This window comes from Rhinopithecus bieti, unplaced genomic scaffold (genome assembly GCF_001698545.2).
Source record: "Rhinopithecus bieti isolate Rb0 unplaced genomic scaffold, ASM169854v2 scaffold_18688, whole genome shotgun sequence".
Taxonomy (NCBI): domain Eukaryota; kingdom Metazoa; phylum Chordata; class Mammalia; order Primates; family Cercopithecidae; genus Rhinopithecus; species Rhinopithecus bieti.
In genome coordinates, this window is record NW_016809492.1 from 977,522 (window position 1) to 1,001,573 (window position 24,052).

At 40.4% G+C, this 24,052-nt stretch overlaps 1 protein-coding gene across 2 annotated transcripts in view; it reads right to left on the reverse strand.

The window, feature by feature from the left end:
• The window catches only part of SLC26A4 (solute carrier family 26 member 4), a 53,014-nt gene that overhangs the window by 10,141 nt on the left and 18,821 nt on the right, over positions 1-24,052 (reverse strand). For both annotated transcript variants that reach the window (XM_017889573.1, XM_017889571.1), the window contains 12 exons: positions 21,911-22,063; positions 21,728-21,810; positions 16,226-16,373; positions 15,193-15,306; positions 11,027-11,104; positions 10,791-10,886; positions 9,470-9,576; positions 7,396-7,465; positions 5,262-5,354; positions 4,213-4,308; positions 3,359-3,589; positions 1,106-1,160 (listed from right to left, as the gene is read on the reverse strand). In XM_017889573.1, coding sequence (XP_017745062.1) covers positions 1,106-1,160; positions 3,359-3,589; positions 4,213-4,308; positions 5,262-5,354; positions 7,396-7,465; positions 9,470-9,576; positions 10,791-10,886; positions 11,027-11,104; positions 15,193-15,306; positions 16,226-16,373; positions 21,728-21,810; positions 21,911-22,063 — 1,324 coding nt within the window. The remainder of the gene's footprint in view (positions 1-1,105; positions 1,161-3,358; positions 3,590-4,212; positions 4,309-5,261; positions 5,355-7,395; positions 7,466-9,469; positions 9,577-10,790; positions 10,887-11,026; positions 11,105-15,192; positions 15,307-16,225; positions 16,374-21,727; positions 21,811-21,910; positions 22,064-24,052) is intronic.

The following is a 24,052-nucleotide window of genomic DNA, read 5'->3' on the forward strand; positions in this document are numbered from 1 at the left end:
TCAAGCTATTCAATTTTAGTTGGTTTGGTTCGTGGGAACCCTGGCTAAGGAGCATACTATAAACCCTTAGTGTTATCATTCCGATAGTCATAATAGCAGGTATGTTATACCCTCTCAAAGTTTTAAATGTTTCCATATAGCCACCTGTCAGACATCAAATGGTTTCTCTCTGAAACAGCAAAAACTCAGAGAAATGCATGATAATGAGGAGGGTACCATAAGCTATACATGACCTCCTGAGACCAGAAACCCAAAATAATGGTAACAGAATAGCACTGATCTCCTGCATTTTGTTCACTCTTACCTAGGTGAGAGCCTGATCAAAAGGGGGAAAATCATCAGATAAAAATGGTAAAGGCCATTGTTTTAGTCCCTTTGAGTTTTGCCCTCCCAGAGCTTTGCCGCTTCTAGTAGCCAGAATGAAGGAGTAGAGCAGCCTTCAGTGGCTCAAGCAGCTCTGCCCATGCTGGGGTCATGCAAGACACAGGCACATAGTAAAATAAAAAATAAAAATAAAAGGCCATTGTTGTAGACTAAGCTCCTGCACTAGGCCCCAACAGACAAGACTAAAAATCAAAATGGAGGCACTCATGCTAAAGTTTCAAGTTATCCAACCTAAACTAAATTGTTATCTGACCTTTGAAGAAATCAGGAGAGAGGGGTAATAGCAAATTTCCCAAAACAGGCCAGTTTAAATTCCCAGTTGGCATAATAAAGCTTTCTCTGCAATAATCCTCATACAAAAAAGTATCCTGACATGACCTCATGTTAACTAATCCATTATTTTCCTATTGTTCTGTCTCACTGTCTCTGACTTGCAAGAAAAGTAACTTTGAACGGACTAATATACCCTTTGTTGTTTGCTTTTGCTGTCTTTGGCCTTTTCTGTCTATAAAACCGACCTCTTCCGCTTAGTTGCTTGGAACACTTATTCTGTTTTATGGAATGAAGCATTGCCAGATTCTAGAATTGCAAATAAACACAATTGAGATCTTTAAAAGAAAAAAAAAAAAAGGCCTTTAGACATAATGTGCCCACAGTCCCAGGTAGGAGAAAGGGCTTAGGGGAAAGTCTTACAGGTAGATATGTAGATATATGTATTTACCTTGAAGTGATGCAAAATACACATTCACATCAATTCTTTGGAATTCTTTGACAATCTAAAAATAAAAAAGGAGGTTTGTAACAATTAATAACCTTATCTGCCCATAATTCAGTAGCATTCAGTTACTTGCTCAGGAGAAACATCATTACTTTCATGGTTAATCAGGACTTTAAGGAAAGGTTATTATTGCAAAACCATGGAGGTTTTCAACCTACAGTAATGGTATAATTAGGATTAGATCTCAAGAGATGGCAACATGCAGCGCTCATGGAGGTGCTAAATAAATATTTGTGAAAAGAAGAGAGTACAGGAGGCTTCTTAATATAGGCCCTGTTGATTGGAGAAGAGATATGGGTGTGGCTATGCTCATCAGGTTCAAAATGTTACAAAAGTCAAGGCCTCTACTTTGAATGTCAGTGTCCTGACTGTGATTTCATGCTACAGTTTTACAAGGTGTTACTCACTGGGAGAAACTGGGTAAGGGGTACATAGGATCTAAATATTATTCCTTAAAACTACATGTGAATTTACAATTATGTTAAAATAAACATTTAATTTTAAAAAGTCAAGACACAAGACCCTTGGTCAATAATAAAAGAGAATTTGAGAATTGTGGAGGAACACAAATCAAGACCTCTGTTCAAGTATAAAGTTTGGAGTCTTCTTTAGCTATCATAATATTTGAAAGTAAATATTTGTTGTGTGGGAAATATTCTGGCATTAAATATGTTAAGACTCTCCCCAAAAGTAATTCATTAAACTCTCTGGCCAATACAATCTACAATGGATCTCAGCCAATGCTTAGAGTGAAACGTACAACAAAGAACAAGAGTGTTTTCAAATGAGCTAATAACAAAATCTGCTAAGAGAACTAGAACAGAATCTGTCAGCATATTCTCATACTCTTTTGCCAAGCACAATCACTTCTCTACCTTACCTACCTAGTACACACATCCTGGAATCATTTCCTCCCCTTACAGAGGTAGCAAAGAAGCCCTAGCTAAGCTGAATCTCAGTTAGGAGTCAGCTTTATATTATTACATCTGATTGTTGGTGTCTTGACCTGCTTACTTTTCTGCCTGACCTTCTTGATACCTACCTGAAGCTTCACCTAAACTTGATGCCTCAGGTGATGTTCTATTCATCTTCCTTGGAGCACTTACTACAGTTGTTATTTAGAAGATGACTTAGTGTTTGCCTTCTCCTCCAGACTGCTAAGTCCCACGTAGGTAGAAACTGTGTCTACTTTATCACTAGTCTCTTGTGTCTGGCAGAGTGCTTAGCACACATTAGGCATTTCACATCTATTTGTTGAAAGAATTAATGATCTTCAGCTTGCATAACTGGTTTCTGATATCATTAATGTTTCTATCCTGCATACTTCTCAACTCTTGCTTTGACTTTCCAGATGCCTGACCTGCTTCCTACTCTAACCTCTTAATAATGCCTGGTTTTTCCAGTCCTACCATACACCTGGTATTCCTTATTCTGTTGCTGTTAGCATAACAAATAGAAATGTAATACTTAACAAACTTTTGCTCATTTTTTCTTCTTTTCATATTCCATGTGCTGTACATTCTCAGAAAGATAAAACATAATAAATGTGAATTAATTTGCTGGGGAGTATCTCTGAATGAGATATTCTTTTTTTTTTTTTTTGAGATGGAGTCTCACTGTTGCCCAGGCTGGAGTGTAGTGGCACAATCTTAGCTGCAACCTCCGCCTCCCGGGTTCAAGCGATTCTCCTGCCACAGCCTCCTAGCAGCTGGCACTTTGTATTTTTGGTAGAGACAGGGTTTCACCATATTGGCCAGGCTGGTCTCGAACTCCTGACCTCACGATCGACCTGCCTCAGCCTCCCGAAGTGCTAGGTTACAGGCGTGAGCCACCATGCCCGGCCTGAACCAGATAATCTTCTAAACACTTTATATCTATTAGCGTATTTAATACTTATAACAACTTTTGAAGGTAGATACCATCATTACCTCCATATTACAGACGAAGAAACTGAGATATAGACAGATTAAGCAACTTGCCCAGGGTCGTTACTGCTAGTAAGTGGTGAAGCCAGTATCTACCCCAGGTAGTCTGGTTCCAGAGCCTATGCTTTAAAATATTACACATTTTTACAAAAGCATTCACCTAGAAGAACTACAAAGCCCATGTATTTGCCCTGTTACAATACTGGACAACTCACATCATTTTACTATTGCCAGAGCTCCGAATGTATAATTCAGGAAACCAGAACCTTACCACCCTCAGTGACCTCACTCCAACAACGTCCAGGAAAGATATAGCTCCACAGTCAAGCACGAGGCTATGGATTGGCACTTTGGGAACGTTCACTTTGACTGGAAGCTCAGAGTTCCAATCCACTTGAATCTCTATTTCTTTGGTTGGGGTATCAAGTTCCTCCGGATCTTCAGTATCTTCATCAGGTTCAAAAGCATTATTTGTTGAACCAGCATCACTTATGATGCCATTCTAAACAAAGAAAACACTGTCAACTTAATTGTGAAAGATTTGAAATGCCTTTCAACCATTCATATCAAATTATCCAAAACTCCTACACACTGTTCCTTGGTAAGCAAAACATCAAGGAGATGAATTATTAAGGATGAATTTCACCTCAGCCCAAACTTTGATGTTGTCTAGGAAGAAAACTGGGAGAACAGAGGAGCCAGGAAACTTGTTTTCTGGAAGATTGTGGAACTTTGCCAAGAAATACACTGGCCAGAGAGTCTGAGTAAAAGTTAATAGCTCCAAAAGTTTATGGACTTACTGCCTTCTCTGGTGGGTAGTTTTCTGGCATTGAATTTGCACTTATTTTGTTCCTTTCAGTAAAAATAAAGTATAAAAAATAATGCAGACGCTCTTCATGGTGGGGGAAAAAATCACATCCTGTGTTTCCAGGCAGCACTGCTGATTTTATTTCTTTCCCTTCCACTCCCTCTTGCCTATAAGAATAGCTCAGTTGTTCTTTGACAAGTACATGTCATTTGTTCATTCACATCTGGATACTAAAGGGGATAGATTTAATTTAGACCATCTAACTGCTCTCATCAGGGAAAGGAAAGAATTTAAGCGGGAAAAGAAAGATGTCTCACCTTTGTTGCTCTTAATTGTCCATTTTTTATGAGTTTCTGTATTTTCCTCAGTGCTTTCAGCCTCTTATTATATACTCTAATGGCATCAAATCCAACCTTTGGAAATAAATGTCAAGTTACTTAAAATGCCTGGCACCTAAAGCTTGTTAATGGCCACTGTTATCTGTTATCTGGAAAGGCTATTTCTCAAAGGGTATAATTCCTTGAGATATCCTGCCAAAACAGAAATTGTACGGTCTGGTGGAGTAGATCTCTGTCTACTCCCAGGCTACCCTACTCCTACCCAGAAGCTCAGGGAAGACAGTAGTATATTAAAGGCACCAAGACAGTAAAAGATAAAACAGGAAAAACAAAACAAAACAAAACAAAACAAAAAAAATACCAAATACCCTCTTTAGCTTTAAGTCTGGGTTTTCCAAATTCCCTTGGTATCACAGAGCCCTTTTATTATTGCAAAATCTGTGAACATTCCTCTGAATCAGTTTGCCCTGGAACTCACTTAGAAAAACACTGATTTAGAGGCAAACTCCAAGTTCAAAGCATAGCATGGCATTCAGTACCAGAACTTTCTACTTATTTATTCCAATAGTATTTTTTACTTTTTGCTGCAACTGGGCAACCCTACCTCCGATATCTGTTTCCACTGTCTCTCAGCTCACATAGTTCTCAAACAATTGACATGATTTCTTTCCTTCCGCCAACTGCCACACAAAGCCTGTTAGTCCAACTAACCTAGATCTCTTCCTTCTATGAACTCTCAACTGTCTATACTACTTATTTGGAACTTACTCAAATTCTGCCTAGAAACATCTCTAATGTTTTTGTCTGGCATAGTTATTACTACCTGGATTTTAACATATGTGTTTTTTAATCCCCAAATAGACTGTACATTATTTGAAGGCAAGGATGTTATATTTTAATTCTCATTGCCCTACACAAAGGGAAGAGGGTCTAGGGCCTATTCCTGGTTGGAGCCCAATAAATACTTGTAGAATGAATGAAGTCTTAAAAGAGGTTAGAAAACAAATTTCTAGTGATAAAATACTTACTGTGGACTTGATACATTTTTTAAAACCATCAACATTGCCATAGAAAATAGGACTGGAAAATCTAAGAATCTTCACTCCTTGAGGTTCTTCAATCTGGCATTAAAAGAAATTGTCTGGGGTTAAATAATTTCAAGCCTCAAGTATTTAATTACATTTCTGGCTATTTAGCAAGAAGCCAGGTCACAGTTGCTCAGAGGAGCTGGGTAGCAGCACTCAGCTTCTCTTTCTTTCTTTCTCTTTCTTTCTTTCTTTCTTTCTTTCTTTCTTTCTTTCTTTCTTGTTAGTTTGTTTGTTTGTTTGTTTTTGAGATGGAGTTTCACTTTGTTGCCCAGGCTGATGTACAGTGGCACAATCTCGGCTCACTGCAACCTCCACCTCCTGGGTTCAAGTGATTCTCCTGCCTCAGCCTCCTGAGTAGTTGGGATTACAGGTGCTGCCACCCGCCCCCCTAATTTTTCCATTTTTAGTAGAGACAGAGTTTCACCACATTGGCCAGGCTGGTCTCAAACTCCCGACCTCAAGTGATTTGCCCGCCTCAGCCTCCCAATGTGCTGGGATTACAGGAATGAGCCACTGTGCACAGCCTCTTCAACTTTTCTTGAATAGGGAGGCAACCTAGGAGGCAGCAGGTTACAAAAACTTTTGGACTTCTACAGTCTCATAAAAGGTCAAAGTTAGAAAGGGCCTTGGAAAGCAATTTATTCAACCCTTTGATTTCCAGATGAAGAAACTGAGGCTTAGAACACTGCCATGATTTGCCTGAAGTTCATACCACTAACTCTCCTGATTTTGCTAACGTTCTTTAAAAGTAGCAAAGAAAAAAAAAGCAAAATCAAGGGGATTTGTGGAACTGAGGCCTATGATATCATCTGCTGTTCTCACCCTGACGTACAATGGCTACACCCAAAATATAACCCATGAATCATAGAATCATAGACTTTCTAGTCTTCAGGAATCAGCAATTTTAGTCTAGCAACTTCAGATGAGAAAACTGAGGTCCTGAAAGGCTGAATGACTTGGGCAAAGTCTCACCAAGATGGAGCCTAGAAGTCAGAATTCCCTAACTCAGCTTAGAGCTCCCTGCCCCAAAGCCAAAAACATCTCTAAATCATTTTAACTCTTAATGGCATTTGGCTCAACATAACATAAAGATCATGGAAATAAATTAAGTAGCAGCTACTGAAATCCCAGGTTAATGTCCAACTTTTTTTTAATGTTAAGGTAAAATTAGACTACAACTTTGCAGGGTTCACATTATTATTATTATTGTTAGTGCTAAATTTGTATTTTCTTAATTTACTTTCTCTGCTTTTTTATCTTTGTTTCCTCTAGTCATCACTAAGCAATTTTATTTGCAGGTGACACAAGTCAATCAATGGGATGTTTAATTTCTTTGTTTTTCATTTCCTGTGTCATATATTATTTCTTCTAATTCCAGGGATAAAGCAAAGTGTCAAATAATAAGGTCTTGGTCATAGAGAACTTGATAATCTCTTGTTAGAACTGAATAAAGAAAATCTTACAGAAGATAAGAATTATATACCAGATAAATACAATTTTGGATGAACATCTAGAAATTGCCTATTATTTTTAAATACCTCTTACAATGGTTTTATATTAAAATGACATTCAGCTGGCCAGGCGCGGTGGCTCACGCCTGTAATCCCAACACTTTGGGAGGCCAAGACCAGCAAATCACTTGAGTTCAGGAGTTGGAGACCAGCCTGGGCAACATGGTGAAACCCCGAGTCTACTAAAAATACAAAAATTAGCCAGGCGTGGTGGTATCTGCCTGTAATCCCAGTCACTAGGGAGGCTGAGACAAGAGAATCACTTGAACCCAGGAGGTAGAGAGTGCAGTGAGCTAAGATCATGCTGCTGCACTCCAGCCTGGGTGAAGAGACTCCATCTAAAAAGAAAAAAAAAAAGACATTCAGCTAGCATGGACAAAATTCATATAAGACATGGGTGTCAGAAGGTGCATTGGATCAAAAGTTTTCGTGGCACCCCCTGTGGACTAACAGACTTTCCCAACAGGTATTTCTCCCTTTGGCTACCTTGTACATAAAACAGAGCTGCTGAAATTTCAGGCTAGTAAACCCAAGTCCAGCAAATGTCTCACAAAGGTACTTACATTTTTGTAATTCTTGGTACTTTTGTAGATGTCTGTGCTGGGAATGCTTCCAAGGCCATTCCAAGAAGGACTAGAAGAAAAAATATCAAGGTCAAGATTTTTTGGAACAGCCATGTTTTGGAATAAAAAGTTAAAAACAACAGCTACTAAAGAGCCCATCATTCTGGTGTTTTGGACTCTGTCTTTATTGCAGATGACATTTTCCTGTAGCTAACTCTGAAATGAACAGCTGGTGTTTGTGTGGAATCGGCAGGGGAGGGGAGAAACTGTGCCTCTCTTCTGATGGCTGAGAGAAATAATGAGCATCATACTTGCACGTGCACAACACGTTATAGGATAAGCAAAGAGCTTTCACGCATGTGAAATCGTATTTAAGTCCTGCCATAACCCTGAAAGGTCATCAGTATTATCCTGATTTTTATTGTTAAGTAAACTTCTTAAGAGAAGTAAGAAAAGGCCTGGAGGCAAAGGGCAGCAGAGTCTCTGTCTTTAACCCCTTGGTCTTGCAGTGCCTGGCATTTCTTTGTGACTTAGTCATCTTTTATAGAAATAGGAGACTGGGAGGACCAGAAATAAGTCCTTCCTGTCAACCAGACTATTGATTTCCTGTTCCTGATGCAATCAGATAAATTCCATGATTCTTCATGTGTGACTAGAGACATGCTCAATACAATTCCTGAAGAAAGAGTATCTGTTTAGTGTACTTTCAGCATTGTGCTCTCTGGATCAGCATGATAATTACTGGAAATTAAATACTGTGGAGGATACTGCTTTTTGTTGGCTAAAAGCCTAGATACCAAACTAGCAGCTAAAATGTGCCACCAGTTTTTCCTTGGCTTGCAGGGTTGTGCTGATTTTAAACTTAAAAGTTCATAAGCTAATCTCTCTCTGTAAAATCCTTCTTTTCCAACCACATCCACCCAAGAAAAAATAGACACTGAGGCGTATATAGCATGAGAGACAGCATCTTCTAAGGAGAGTTTCTGAGACGTGTCCTAGCAGCAAATTGGGCACTTTGGGAGCCTGCAAACCTTCTCAGGCCCTTGGGCAATCATTCAGGGTGCTGAGGTAGAAAACACAAGCCTTTTGGGTAGGTACCAATATTCCAAGGTAGGGAAGGAGGGCAGGAAGGAGAACTGGCTGGTGGAACAGGAGAGGTGAGCTGATGCTAAGCTGAAGACACCTATCTTGATGTTTTTCCAGGTGTCTTCTTCTTTCATGGCCCAAGCACAGGCAGAGCAGGGGCCAGAAGTCTGGAAAGATGATGGACACGTTGAGGAGGGAGAGAGAGACTCTGTTCCCCTCTAGGCCCAGGAGGGCACTTAACTAATGCCTCTCTAGAATAAAAACAAAACCAACCAAAAAACCACCTTCAGGCTCCTCACCTTCCCTCACAGGCTGTTTTCCATTATTTAAATCATGTCTTTGCTGCCTTCACTCTGCATATGAGCTAATTGTTTCCTTCACATAATCGTGTGGTTTATTGGTTATATGCCTTATTGGTTATATGACATAGTTGATTGAATTTTGGCTGTCATCAGCTATTTTAAAGTCCTCCTGTTCTGGGTTGTGTAACTTTTGGTTACTAGCTTTAAAAAAAGAAAAAGAACTATAATATATAGCAGCTGTCTTGTCCCAAGCCTGTGCCCAGCGCCTTGCATTCCTCATCTCATTTAAAGAAGTAACTACAAAGCCACCTCAGCCTTCAGCTAAACTATGTACCTTTCACTCTTACCACAACTAAAAGGAGAGCACAGCAGTGGAGCACATGACTAGGCACATAGGTTCAAATCTTAGCTCTGCCACCTGCTAGCTGTGTGATCTTAGGGATGCTTCTTAGCCTTTCTGAATTTCTCTTTTCTCACCTGTAGAATGAGACTAATCAAACCTATTCAGAGGCTATTTTTGAAGATTAAGTATGTCTGTAAAACACTGTGTGCTCAATGCATAGAAGCACTCAATATACAGTAACTATAATGAAAGAAAGTGGCTTCACTACATTTATCAAAATGGTATAAGAAAGCTCAGAGTGTGTTTTTCTGTTTATAGGAAATCTGGGTTTTATGTTACTCACAACTGAACTCTCAGGACCACAGTCAATAGTCCAAATACAAGGCCAGCTAGTAAACCGAGATCCAGCCCCAGAATGATGGACACTATACATGTAAACACCCAGATAACCTATGGAAAAAATAGAAATGAAAATAATTATATTAATGTATCAGGTACCACCATGTGATAACTACCTATAAAAATAAGATCAATTATCCACAAACAAATTACAGTTGTTTTTTTTTTCTTTTGAGACAGGGTCACACTCTGTTGCCCAGGCTAGAGTGCAATGTCACCATCATAGCTCACTGCAGCCTCCATCTTCTGGGCTCAAGTGATCCTCCTGCCTCACCCTCCCAAGTAGCTGGGACTACCCACAGCTACACACCACCACACCTGGCTAATTTTAAATTTTTTATTTGTAGTAGAGACAAGGTCTCACTGTGTTACCCAGGCTGGTCTCAAATTCCTGAGCTCAAGTGATCCTCCTGCCTCCCAAAGTCCTGGGATTACAGGCGTGAGCCACTGTGCCTGCCAAATCACAGCTTTTTAAAAATATTGTGACTTCATTCATTTTATATTTAAGTGGCTGTAGAAACTGGGCTTCTCAATTAAGACCAACTGTCCCATTTTATTTATTTCTAACCTTTTGAATAGCTAATATATTTGCATGATTCAGAAGGGAATTATTAAAAGGGGAAAACTCTCGCTCACAACCCTCCCCCTTCTCCACCCATTCCCAACTTCCCTCCTTCCTTGTATCCACTTTTATTTCTGCCTGTGTCTGTGCTTTTCCCCAGCATTTCTATTCTGGTCTCTTTTTCACTTAACGATTTGTCTTGGAAAATTTTCCATATCAATATGTAGGAAGTCTTCTCATTCTTTTTATGGTTTAAATTAGAGAGGAACTCTGAAGGATTTAGCTTCTGATTTTTAGTTTCTCAGAATAGTTGTGAAGGTTATGTTAGTCAGAGTTAAAGTCAGCATGGGTTTTACATTTTGTATTTTGTTTTTGCATTGTTTTATATGTTGCTTGTCCTTCTAAATTAGGGCGTTTAAACATTTTTTTTTTCTTTTTGCGTTTAGAAGGCCAAAGGTGTATGAATGAGCCTCATATGGGATTCTTGCTGGAAATTGACCTTCCCAGAGATACAGGATCTTCACAAAATGCAGTTCACATGGAAGACTTCATGGCTTTGATTTATCCACACAATTCTACTTTCTCCTCTGGAGTTCCCAAAGTGCAAGTGAGACTTAGGGGATAGGGGGAATATAGTGATATGGCAGGAAGCATATAAGAACCAAATCTTATTTCAGATAAAAAGGGGTGGTAGGTGACTTACAGCATCAATCTTATTCTGCCTCCACAGACGAGGAATGTCACACACCTGCATAAACATCCCTTTCAGGTTGGCAATTACAACAGCTGCTAAGACCGACTGCCAAGAGGGACAGAGAAGGCTGTGTTATTCAGGGAATGGTTTTCCATGTGATGATTGTTAAATCTCCTCTTATTTATCTGGTAGCAGAGTAGTGAAGGGAAATTATGCAATTGGTATGCCGAGAAGCAGGGTTATACCTTCTGCAAGGGTTCCAGAAGCTTCCCCAGGGCAAGAATAGCGATCATCACAATCCCAGCAGAGATGATGCCAGCAACCTGGAAGACACACACCTCCCATGAAAAGGATTCGTTCTTCTCCCTTGTGTCTTTCAGCTCACTGGATGTGTGTATGAGACAGCCTGTTCACAGACACACTTCATACTTCCCTGCCTCCCCCTTCTGCTCAATACTGTAGAGAAAAGTGAGAGTTATTTGCTCAAACTACAAAACTCAACAAAAATGGTATCTATATATGCTATGGCAGAGAAGTTAAAGAACATATGGAAGCTGATCCCATGAAATTAAAGCCAATTTGACAGGGATTTTATTTGGAGATAGTACACAGCTGTGGTTTCGGCGTTTATTCAGGCCAGCCTTCTAGTTATTTGCCATGGCAGGAAACATGGACCAACCCCCCTTTCCCAACAACAGAGATCACTGTCATATTCTTGGGAAATAAATTCTCATGGCACATAGCTGATTCCTCTGCATTATTGAAGCTGCAGCTATAATAGCAACTCTGATAACGCTTCATACTTGTAGCACATGGTCTCATTAAAGTCTCAGAGAAAATAAATTTACTCATCCTATTGCAAATTCAAAAAATGCCACATTGGCACATTGAGAGATGGGATTGTGTCTCCTGCTTCCTCGCACAGTTGAATGGAGGCAGGCTCAGAGCTTTGCCCCAAGGCAGCCTGAAACAGTGGCTATGGAGTGACAGGGCAATAGCAGGGGTAAAAGGAAGCTTCAGAAACTTTACCTTTGCTAGCAAAAGTAGCTCTCCTAAGATCCATAAACAGGAGAGAGACTGAGGGGGTGGGGACTACTCTCTCGTTTGATTAGATGACCAATGAATTCTCTGTTGAGACAGTAGGGGCAGAGCCAAGGTGAAGATTAGAAGCTCTGAAACAAAGAAGAAAAGAAGGCAGAGAACTACAAGCAAAGCAATCAGAGGGGCAGCAACAGGGAAGATTGTGTTGAGCACAAGTACTGCCTAGTGCAAGAGGTCTGAGTTACAGGAGACAGACACAGCAAATATAAACAGAAAATTAGAAAGCATTTGCTCCACCTGGCAAATTGATCTGGAAAATTAATCTAAACATATTTAGATTATAGTTGGGTCAGCCTGAGGCAATATGATGTGTACGAGGTACTAAAAAGTGTGCTTCATATGTCCAGCTGCCTTTTCTATGCTCTTCCTATCCCCACCCTAGATTCCCAGTTCCCTGGTGCTCTTCCCCCTCTCCTAAGCAGAGAAGCTGATATCCTCCTTCCCTCCCTTCTCTTTGCTTTCCTTCATATCCCTTCCCTTCCTCTCCCTTCTCCTTCCTTCCAGTTTCTTTTTTCCTTCCTTCCCTTATTCCTCCCTTCCTTCCTTGCATGCAATTACTCAACCAGTATTTACTGAGCCACTTGCATCTCACTGTGGATGTGGAGCTCTGTAAACTGGAGAAAGATATGGAGATTTGGGGACAAGGAGCACAGTCAGCTGCCAAACTCATGTCAGGAGAGTGACCACCTACTTGCCAAGTATATGTCATAATTAGTCTCCAATGATGGGAGGCCAAGGCTAATTTTGGCCACTATATTAAAATCGGTGAGTGATCAATTATTTGTACTTACTTGATAAGGCTTGTTTGTGAGAAACTCTGTAGACTTTATATCTACAAGCAGATTCAGTTACTAAAAAATTGTTCTATTAAGGGAGGGGGTAATCAGAGCTAAAGAGTGGTTTGTAATCAGAATTACTTTTCTGTGAGTCAGTAGAAGTCAGATGGGGGTGAGGGAAAGAAAAGGTTCCAATGTTTAATTCTTCTACAGTCTGTAGATGTGCTAAAAACAGTTCGTGTCCACCAATACTCATTCTTCCATTCATTCATTCAGCAAATATATGCCAGGTGCTTCTTATGTGCCAGACACAATATATGTATCATAGATGCTAAGATGCTATTCTTACCTAAAGGAGTGAAACAATGAGCATTTACAAGTATGTGCTAAGACTTTACATTTTCTTATTTAATCCTCACACTATCCCTATGAGATGTATGCAGTTCTCATTTCCATTTTGTAGATGCTGAAACCAAAGTTCCAACATAAGAGAAAACACAAGAAGCCACATAAGAGAAGCCCTGCCAGTTTATTTGTCCATCAGTCCCTGGATTTCAGTTCAGGCACTTAGACTTTTAACCCCAGAATTTAGTATACATTTCAATAATTAAATATCAAGCCATTTCTTCACTCGTTTCATTCTTTAATGCTGAAATCCTGGCATCCTTCATTCCTAAATATAATACATGCCAGTATGTGGCAGGGGGTATTAGCTTACCAGAACACCATTATCCTCCAAACCCTCTGCCAAGGAGGTCACTTTACATGGGCGTTCTTACTGGGACTGCCAGCCCATGCCTCATTTGAGCCTGGAGGTAACATCAGGAGAATGGACATCAGCAGTTTGAGATTTGCGTGCACCCGCTGAAGACCATGTGCTCTGGAGAGCTTGGCAATGCTCAGTCTCAAATGAAAGCAGCAGAAGCTCCTGCTGCTGACAGCTGCAGCCTGAAATGGGCACAGCTTTGGAAATTGGCTCTGACCTCTTCCCCTTGACCACAGATCTCTGGCTATGCCTCCGGATATGAGCTGTATTATTTTACCTGCTCCCTCAGAGCTGGAAATATTTGCAACAAAAAAACAAATTAAGAAAAGTTCTGAAAATAAAAATTTTTGTTGAAAAGCAGCCCCAAAACTAGAAGAGGCCAATTCTTCCAAGTCTGTCACAAGATCCATTATAAATAGGAAAGGAGCATCACATGCATATTGGGGACAATTAAAGCTCTCCCTGGGCAAGTCATTCATTTTTTTGTTGGAGTCATTCATTTTTTCAGTTATTCTCATATATATATATTTGACACAGAGTCTCGCTCTTGTCATCCAGGCTGGAGTGCAATGGCACGATCTCAGCTTACTGCAACCTCCACCTCCCGGGTTCAACCAATTTTCCTGCCTCAGCTTCCCAAGTAACTGGGATTACAGGCATCCTCCACCACACCTGGCTAATTTTTGCATTTTTAGTAGAGAAGGTGTTTCACCATGTGGCCAGGTTAGTCTTGAACTCCTGACCTCAATAGATCCGCCCACCTCCGCCTCCCAAAGTGCTGAGATTACAAGCATGAGCCACAGTGCCCGACTTACATTTATTTTTTAAGCATCCCCGCCTTAATAAAACCCATTTGAAGACTGTGTGTGTGTGCTTGTGTGTGTGTGTATATTGCACTATGTAGTTTGGGTTTGTTGTTCTTTGTAGTCTCAATGTACTTCTTACTCCTAAACAATAGTTCTTTCTGTGTTGGGAAGATAAGGCCCTCAAGGCACAAGAGACAGAAGCACAATTCCTGAGTCTGTCCCTTGTGACCATCTGCTTGGTGTGGTCTCTTCAATTGTGTCCTGCTGGAAAGAGTGGCCTTTGAGCATGGCTCCTGAGCTTTCTGAATGCTGAAGGAGGGATTATCCAGAGATTAACTAGGATGCTGGCTTTTTGGCCACCTTGTAAAGGCAACAACTGCAAACCACATTTAAAAGATAAGATTAAACCCACATGCAGAACTTCAAGAACACGAATCTTACTCAGGAAGAAATGCCAAAAATGTTACAACAAAAATATTCTTGGCTAGCAAGCTGTTGTTCTGTTGGACCAAGGGCCCTGGAGGAAGTTCCTGATCCTTGTAAAGGAAATGTGAATAGAGCTTTTCACTTTCCTGAAAATAGAGTAACTCCTAAAGCCAGGAAGCACTTTTACTAGGCCATCTGTCTCCCCAGGTAACAAATTAACAAAACTCAGCATCCTTCATTACTGATTCCTTGTCGGTTGTTATTGACCATGGAGAAGCAGGTAAGTGTAGCTACAAGCCAGGTGAGCACTGACACAAATAGATTTGAGAATCGCTGTATCAGAAAACCATACATGTTGTTTTGTTAAGAGATTTTTGGTAAGGGAGTGGAATAAAAGGAATAGGCCTGAGGTGAATCAGATTAGGAAGTACAAGTCTGAAAGGTGAATTGTCCTGCTAAGCTCTGTGTCAGCCTTCCTCGGTTGCCACAACTCGGCTTGTGTTCTGAGATGGATATCACAAGGCTGTTGCTCCTACCTGTGTCTTTCCTCCAGTGCTCTCCTGGACAGCCGTGCGGGACAGAGCAGTGGTGGCCACAAAACAAGAGAAGAATCCTGAGAAGATGTTGCTGATCCCAAAGGCAATGAATTCCTAAGGGAGAGACTGGATGACAACGATCCTACAAATTGAATCTTTGCAAGACCTTCGCTGAGTATTTCAGGAAGTAGTTAAGAACGAAAATTCCCATGCACCCTGCCTGGTGGTCCAGTTTAATTTTTACCGTGATAGGTACTTGGGGTCCTTGTACGACATCAGGAGTTTGGACTCCATACAATCCGAGAGTGGTCTCAGTGCTCTCGATAATTTTTAAAGTTGACAAGAAATAGCACCTGATCGTTTGCTAAGCTTTTTCACTGCCTAGTGAATGGAATGTCTGCAGCTCTCACATAAAGTGTTTTCCTGTGGTTGAATATTCGCTATGAAGCATATTACGACTAGCAGTGCTGTTATTCTGCTTGATTACTAACCATTTAACTGCTGTCATTGCTATACTGTATCTCCAGAAACGTATAGATACAGAACTTGCAAATTTGTAAGCAGTGTGAAATCAGCTTACCTGGCAATGTCTCACATACCTACAAAAACTGCCTGTATATATTAACTGCACAGTGAACCACCTCAATGTAAAGTGGTCACAACTATTATTAATGTTTGTTGCACTGTTTTGTCATATTATAACTGCCATTAAAAATAATTGCCAAGAGGTACTGGGTTACATGAAGAATTCTCTTTCTGACCTAATATGTTCACTTTGAATGTTATTTATGGCCTGACTGAATCAGCTCTTTTAAAATTAGTGTTATTTCAACTTATTTCTTAAAAAAGCAAAGTGATGCAGTGTGTCTATTCCAAAATAATTTCTAATTAGCAAACACGAGAGGAAAACCAACCCAATAAGGTCTGGTGAAAAAATCCAACCCCTTCTTTAGCTGACTGCAAAATCTTTTCCATTTATGTTTTTTCCTGTTTCCAGCCCTATAAAACCAGTTCAGTAAAAGGGCACCCATACCTGGTTCCCATCGATTGTGTAATCATACTTGGTGGCATATACTTTTCCTACTGACACTGCGATAGCATAAGCCACCACGGCGATGGAAAATGATGCAGCCAGCATCTCCGAGAACAGGCTCACAGATGGAAGTGCAGGAGGCAAAAACCTAGTGAGTTTTTAAATGAAAAATGCTGTGAAGATTTGACCACCATTCTTTTTCCCCATCTCATCAAATGCTATATCCACTCAGTCACATATTAGACATGAAAGTACTTGATCCAAAAGAACAAAAAGCACTTGAAATATATACATGGTAGTAGCAGCTTTTATAATGTTTAATCAGAAGTTGGTGTTATCTCACTGGCTTATTTCTTTGTCCTCTATTTTCGAGCCTACCCATGCTGCCTCTTCTATGTCTCTCACATGAATAAATCTGCTGTTACTGATTCTTTAATATCATACAGCCCCATCCATGCCATTTCACATGTTAGTGTTTCTCCTTCCACAATTCCATCTTAAAGGTCTTTGAATTTAAAAGAGATTTTAGCCATAATACGAGATTTACTGTGTATAAAGAGGTATCAGGTCTGTTAAAGAGACAAAGAGTGTATGATGCTAAAAGAGTTCAGTGGAAAATCTTTTTTTGAGAGCTATGACATTTAAAATCTTCTTAAGGCAAAAAAGATTAAATTAATGTAATTATCACAATGCTCCACAGTGACTAAAATATCTCAATGATTGTGGAGTCCAATGACTATTGTTTGACAAAACCAGAGCTACCCTACAAACCGTATAAAAAAATTAACCTGCAGGTTACATCATGAGGTTGTCTCAAATATGAAAATTTGGGAGATGGACCTGTCTTGATGACTCTCCATACGGTATAATTCCAGAGGCCCCCAGCCATGAAATGTCTCCTCGACCTACCTCACTTATGCCTAAAGTTTCTTTAATAAGGAAACTGCATTTTCCCCTATAATTAGAGAAGAGTGGTAAAAATAAAATAGAAATAAAGTTCTTAGAGAAAACCGTAGAGAAAGTTAAACCTAGCAAGCATCCTAGGTATTGTTAAATCCACCTCTCTTGTTTTGTTGATAAAGGAACTTAGACTTGGAAACGTGAAATGATTTGCTTGAGGTCAGTTAGTGGGTCCAGGTCTAAATGTTAGATATTAGATTATTTCCTACCTAATAAGATCTGTCTGGTTCTCTGCCCTTGCAGCCTTACTCTCCCTACCAGTGAGGTCAATTTTCAGACTCCTTTTCTCCTTATATCCCATCCTACCCTACAAGGAGACTCTGGAATGAACCCCATCTATAGACAGACAGGATGTTGGAAACCCTGATCCAACAGTTGGGTGACTCAGCATCACATCACCTGCTAGTTGGGATGTGACTTGGGACCACACTTCTCAAAACAGGCTCGTGACTTGCTCCTGAGACCCAGTCACTTGGATGACCTACTTCAGGTCGCTTGGACTTGTCAGGGTAACTTTCCAGTTTCACATACAGTTTAGTTTTGATAGCAGCCTAATGCACACTGCCTGCCTGGCTGCCTAGTTCTCCAAATATAACCTGATCCTTGATTATCCAGGGTTGCAAAGTGTAAAGTGCAAAGACTTAAGTCGAAGGACCAGAATCACTCTCAAATGACTTTGGGCATGCTATTTAAACCCACCACTTCCCGGTTTCCTCAACTGCCAAATGGGGACTGTATACTCTTCTCATAAGATTCAAAGTAATTAGTGTCTACACATATAGTAGGTTCTCGGTATATACTGGGAGAACCTAAGTCTGTCATACTCCTGCCACTCATGTCTGCTGTCTTGCTGAACCTTAAGTGTGCCAATTATTTGCCCCAAACCAATTGAAGTCCCAAACCAATTTGCCCCCAAACCAACTGAAGTCCCGTCTGGATATCTTATAAAGACCTGTAAGTAAGCCTTTTTTCCTTGCCCTTGCCCTCCTTCTGTGGACATAACTCTCCAAATCTTTTGCTCAGTGGGCCTGTTTGGCCCCAGCCAAGCATGTCAGGCCTGATCATGAGACAACACTACCAAGAGCCCAAGGGGAGTGAGCATGTGAACACACACTTATCTGAAAATATGAAGACTGGGAGAAGTGAACCCTGAAGGGCCCCAAATTCCACAAACAACAGGCCAGTGTCATAAACAGAATACCAAACAGAATACCAGAACACTTCAGACTGGGTCTGAACACTTGGCAAATGCACCACCACTCCAGCTAGAGAAGAGGAGCCCTCAGAAAGCAGCCAGGAAAAAACCCCTGTGGTTTTGTTGGCTTTGTCCCTGTGCTATGCTTTCAAGTACAACTGCAAAGCACATACTTTAAAAACAACAGTAGGCTTGAGTTCCCCAAATCAACTAATGGAACCCAGATTGATGGGACAGGGCACGTTCTGTGGGCCACCTATAACTTGGTACATGATAGGAAACCTGACAAAAGGGGTCTGTAACAGTAGCCTGTAATCCCAGCACTTTGGGAGGCCGAGGCAGGTGGATCACCTGAGGTCAGGAGTTTAAGACCAGCCTGGCCAACATGGTGAAACCCCATCTCTACTAAAAATTAGCTAGGCATGGTAGTGTGCACCTGTAGTCCCAGCTACTCAGGAGGCTGAGGCAGGAGAATCGCTTGAACCTGGGAGGCAGAGGTTGCAGTGAGCTGAGACCATGCCACTGCATACCATGCTGGGTGACAGAGTGAGACTCTGTTTCAGGAAAGGAAAAGAAAGCAAGAAAGCAAGAAAGGAAGAAAGGAGAGAGAAAGAAAGAGAAAGGAAGGAAGGAAGAAAGAAAGGAAAGGGAAGGGAAGGGAAAGGAAGCGAAGGGAAGGGAGGGAAGGAAGGGAATGAAAGAAAGAAAGAGTAATAAATACAACAACAAGAGGACCTCTGGAACTGACGAGGACAGGAGGCAAGATAGTGAATAGGGATTAAAATTTAGAGGACAGAGTCATCAAACTTGTTATGGATTTGCACACACACACACAAACACACACACCCCACAGAGATCATGCCACTGCATTCCAGGCTGGGTGACAGAGTGAGACTCTGTTAAAGAAAAGAAAAAAGAGAGTAACAAACATGGCAACAAGGGGACCTCTGGAACTGGCAAGGACAGGAGGCCAGAGAGTGAATAGGGATTAAAATTTAGAAGACAGAATCTTGTTATGGGTTTACACATACACACACATGCACGCACGCACACACACAACACTATAACAGAAGAGGTAAAAGAGAAGCCTAAGGCAGGATGAGTGAGGAACTGGACAGATTACGAATTGCGGATAAGGACCAGTTGCATGAGAAGACAGGCACATGACTGGCCCTCGTAGTGTCTGCTGGTTAAGAAAGCACCCAGGATGAGAGAATGAGTGAATCCTAGTGGCATGCTTAGATGCTGACTGGACAAGGAAAAGTTGTGTGTTTCTACCAGGAAAGGGAGTGGAGGGAAGGGCATGGAGCCACTGTTTTTGGCTGTCCAATGGGGCTTTGTTATTGGGGACAGAGTGATCCTAACATATGGTCCCGACCCTCAATAGGATAAAGGGAGCTACCAGCAGCAGCCTTAATGGAGGATTGAAGCAGGAAGGAGCTCAAAAGGGGGCATATCACAATCTCTCTGTCCCTCTTCCTTTCGCTGTGCTCACCTCAGGGCCACTTTCATACTCTGCTTGCTCTTTTCCAATCTCTCCACCCCACCCTTTCTTTTTCAGGTTTGTTAATATTGTCAGAATTGCTTCTGTGCTACCAAGTGAGATCGGATAACCAAGGCCTTTGTTGTGGCTTATTTATAATGACATAGGCTTGGGTATTTTATTCCTTCAACGAGTGTTTTCTGAGAGCTTACTGTGAGATGAGCTCTGTGCTCTGGGACAGAGCTGAACAACACAAATGGGGTCACTGCCCTCGTGGAGGAGCTTAAAGTCCCTGGGGCCAGGCAGGTTAGATTAGCTGACCAAGCTGACCAGGTGGTCTGTCAAAGGATTCAGCTTCATTAAACTCAAGGGCGAGAGGCTAGAAATCTGTTCTCAGGAGGAGCGCACAGGAAGGCTCTGCAGAGGACCTGGAGGGATAATTTAGGGCAGAAGAAATTAGTTCCCCAAACCAACTAATGGAACACGGATGGATGGGACAGGGCCTGCTCTGTGGACCACCTATAACTTGATACATCCTAGGAAGCCTGACAAAAGAGATCTGTAAAGTATCTTTTTCTGTAATTGTTTCTAACTAATGAAATCATCTAACTGTTAGATTAGATTTGTTGATCCTCTCTTAAAGAGTTTCTCCAGTTTCCTTGGGGGCAAGAATCACTTGAGGCACTTTTGAAAAATATTAATTCCTGAGCCTGTCCTCTGGAAAGCCTGATTCAATAGGTTTGGGGTGGGAACCAGGAATCTGTGTGAAAAAGGATCCCATGTGATTCTTACAAAAAGGTAAGTTTGAGAAACACTATAATGGATAGCATGTAAATTAAGTCCCATGTAGCCAGCTGTGCTTTTTCAAATAGTTTGGAACAGATATTAGAAGAAATTATAAGATTCATCAAACAGGAATACAGCAGTTCCCTGTAGAATAAGCTCTGGGAATAAGCTTGCCTGAGGAAGTTTCTATTAAGAGCATGGAAAACAAACCCTGGTACCAAACAGTGGCTCCATGCCCTTCCCTTCCCTCCACTCCCTTTCCTGGTAGAAACACTGGTACCACACTCTTCTAGTCTTGGGGAAAACTAGTACTTCTTGATTAACAGCAAGTCTAGTCTTAAATGTTATGAGTGAATGTTACAAATACAATAAACATCTAGGCTTCCTTTGTAACCCCATATAAGAAAATTATGGTATAGGGTATCTTGTCTACTCTTCATTTCATGAGAGATCTCACTGGTGTTTTACAACGAGTTGAGGCTTCAGCTGTTTTCATTATCCTTGTCTTACATAGGAGAATCTCCTCAAGTCACAAAACTGGAAAGTGACAAAGATGAATGAAGGACCTAGGTCTTTTACTCTTCTAATTCACCAAACTACCAAATGTTTCTAAAACTTCCCTTGAAGATAATGCATTTACTTATAGGTAGGAGGGATATAATTATTATCTAAAATTGATTAAACTAAATGGTAGAGAGTTTAGGCCAGATGTCCCTGATTCCTTAAGCAGATTGTTCACAGTGCAATAGATGTTACTAAGAAATGATTCTATTTATATTATATTATAATGTTATGTATAAGTTTAAATCAGGAGTCTGGTGTTAACCGTACATGTTTTCCATGTTTTAAGAAAATGAAGAAAAAAGAGCATATAGGGGCTGCTTTTAAACAAATGGCTTGTGTTTATCTACACATATACTGTTTGTCTTATGGTTGTTTCTTCAAGATCACACACAAATAGGACTATTGAAGGAGCATCAGTGAAATGAAGCTTCTAATAAAAGGTTTCATTTAAATAAAAAGGACTGACTTACTGACTTAATGTATTAGTACTGTCTAAGAGGAACACCACACTCACCCCCTTGGGATGGATTTAACAATGCCAGCATTGTAATTTTTTTCCAGGTTGGCTCCATATGAAATGGCAGTAGCAATTATCGTCTAAAATAAAACAAAAGACGTTAAAAACTGAATTGGTTTTAATAATTCCTTGCTTGTCAACCAAATAATGCTGAACTTTCTAACTACATATTTTACTTACCACAATTACTTCTATAGGAATAGGGACTGGGATTTTGTGTCTAAACCGATCGTTTAATTCTTTAACTGCCATACAGACGACAATGGTGAGTAATCCAGCAATGAAATCAGCAAGATTGGTATCACCAATATTTTGAAAAATTTCAACCAGCGTCTATAAAAAAAAAATAATTTTATATACTTCCTGTTGCCACACACACACACACACACACACACACACACACAACCAATTTTCATATGAATCTTCCCACACGAAAAACCATGATATCAGAGTCAAACAACACTCAAAAGTTTCAGTAAAATGATAAAAATGTGTTGGTTGATACGGAGACCATTACATACATATAATTGCTGCAATATATATATATATACCAAGTTTTTAATGATCATTTACTTGGGAAGGAAAATTGGATGATTTCTACATTCTTATTTTGCTTCTGTGTATTTTTTATGATAATAATAAAGATGTCTTACAAGAAAAAAATGTCATTATAAACATATTACCTTTTACTTGCAGAAAAGCTTTACAAGTTTGTATTTTAAAATGCGCTTCTAGGTGCTATCAAGTAGCCTGATTTTTACTATGGTGATATAGCATTGAAACTAAAGGCTGATAAACCTGAAACTCCCGGTTGATCCGTTGGTTGGTTTGTGTGTGTGTGTGCATGTGTGTGTGTTTTCTTTCTTTCTATCTTCCTTTTTTTTTTGTCACAATTAGCCAGTATTTTAGGTAAAGTTCTTTCCTAAACCTGAATGATACAGATAATAACCAAATAACAAAAAATCCTAAAATACTTCATATGTGGATACAGGTAGACTGATTCATTCTTTATGGCGAAGAAAGGCTATTGAATTGACATACAGGCCAAGCATAAATTTTTGGAAATAAATTTGGTACTTAATTTTATGTATCAAACTTGAACTAAGATAACACTACTTTTTTTTTTTTTTTTTTTTTTTTTTGAGCTCTGTTGCCCAGGCTGGAATACAGTGGCCTCAAACTCCTGAGCTCAAGCAACCTTCCACATCACCCTCCAGAGTAGCTGAGGCTACAGGCAGGCATCTATATTTATTTTATTTATTGTAGAGACTACATAAATAGGCTATTTTATTTCTGTAGAGATCTGGTGGGGGTCTGGTGTCTCACTATTGTTGCCAGACTGGTCTCGAAACTCCTGGTCTCAAGAAATCCTCCTGCCAACCTCTCAAAGTGTTAGGTTACAGGCATGACTACCACAGCGGCCAAAAAAAAAAATCTTAGTAGACAGATGATCAATTCAAGAAAAACTAGTTGTTGTAAATAGGCAACTTCCTGGGAATCAAGGTGTTGTCCAAGGAAATTAGCAAGGAAGAAAGTCCCAGGGAGACTCTATATCTTTGTTATATTAACCCAGTCTATAGAAGGATTATAAAGAAGGTATCGGTGAGACATTCTTTGAGACAGTTCCCAGTAAAGAAACTTTTCTTTCTTTCTTTTTTTTTTTTGAGACGGTCTCGCTCTGTCGCCCAGGCTTGGAGTGCAGTGGCCAATCAGCTCAGGCAAGCTCGCTCCCGGTCACGCCATTCTCCTGCCTCAGCTCCCGAGTAGTGGACTACAGGCCCACACCCCTCCCACGGCTAGTATTTATATTTTTTTTTAGTAGAGACGGGTTTCACTCGTGTTAGCCAGATGGTCTCGATTATCCTGACCTCGTGATCCGCCGCTCGCCTCCCTAAAGGCTGGGATTACAGGCTGAGCCCCGCGCCCGACGAATCTTTAAATGAGCTTCTTTGTAGACATATTTTATAGGAAGGTAAAAGAATGGAGCATCTTATAGTTTATCACATGTATTTTACTTATTTTCACAGATAAACTACTTTTAAAATAATTATAATCATAATTTGATGACAATTATGTATGAACTGAATGAACTTTAAGTACTTAATGAACCTTAAGTAATCTAGGAGTCACTTTGCCAGCAACCTCAACTCTCTGGAACACAATCAAGAAGAGTAAGGGAATGGGGGAGAAGTTATTATGCAAGTAGAATACCTCCCACCAAGCCCTTGGACTAGAGTCCGGGCATTTAACTTGTAGGAAGACTCTTGAACTTTCACTCCAAGGGTACTTTTGCTCTCACTTAAAGCCCAGTACTAACAAATT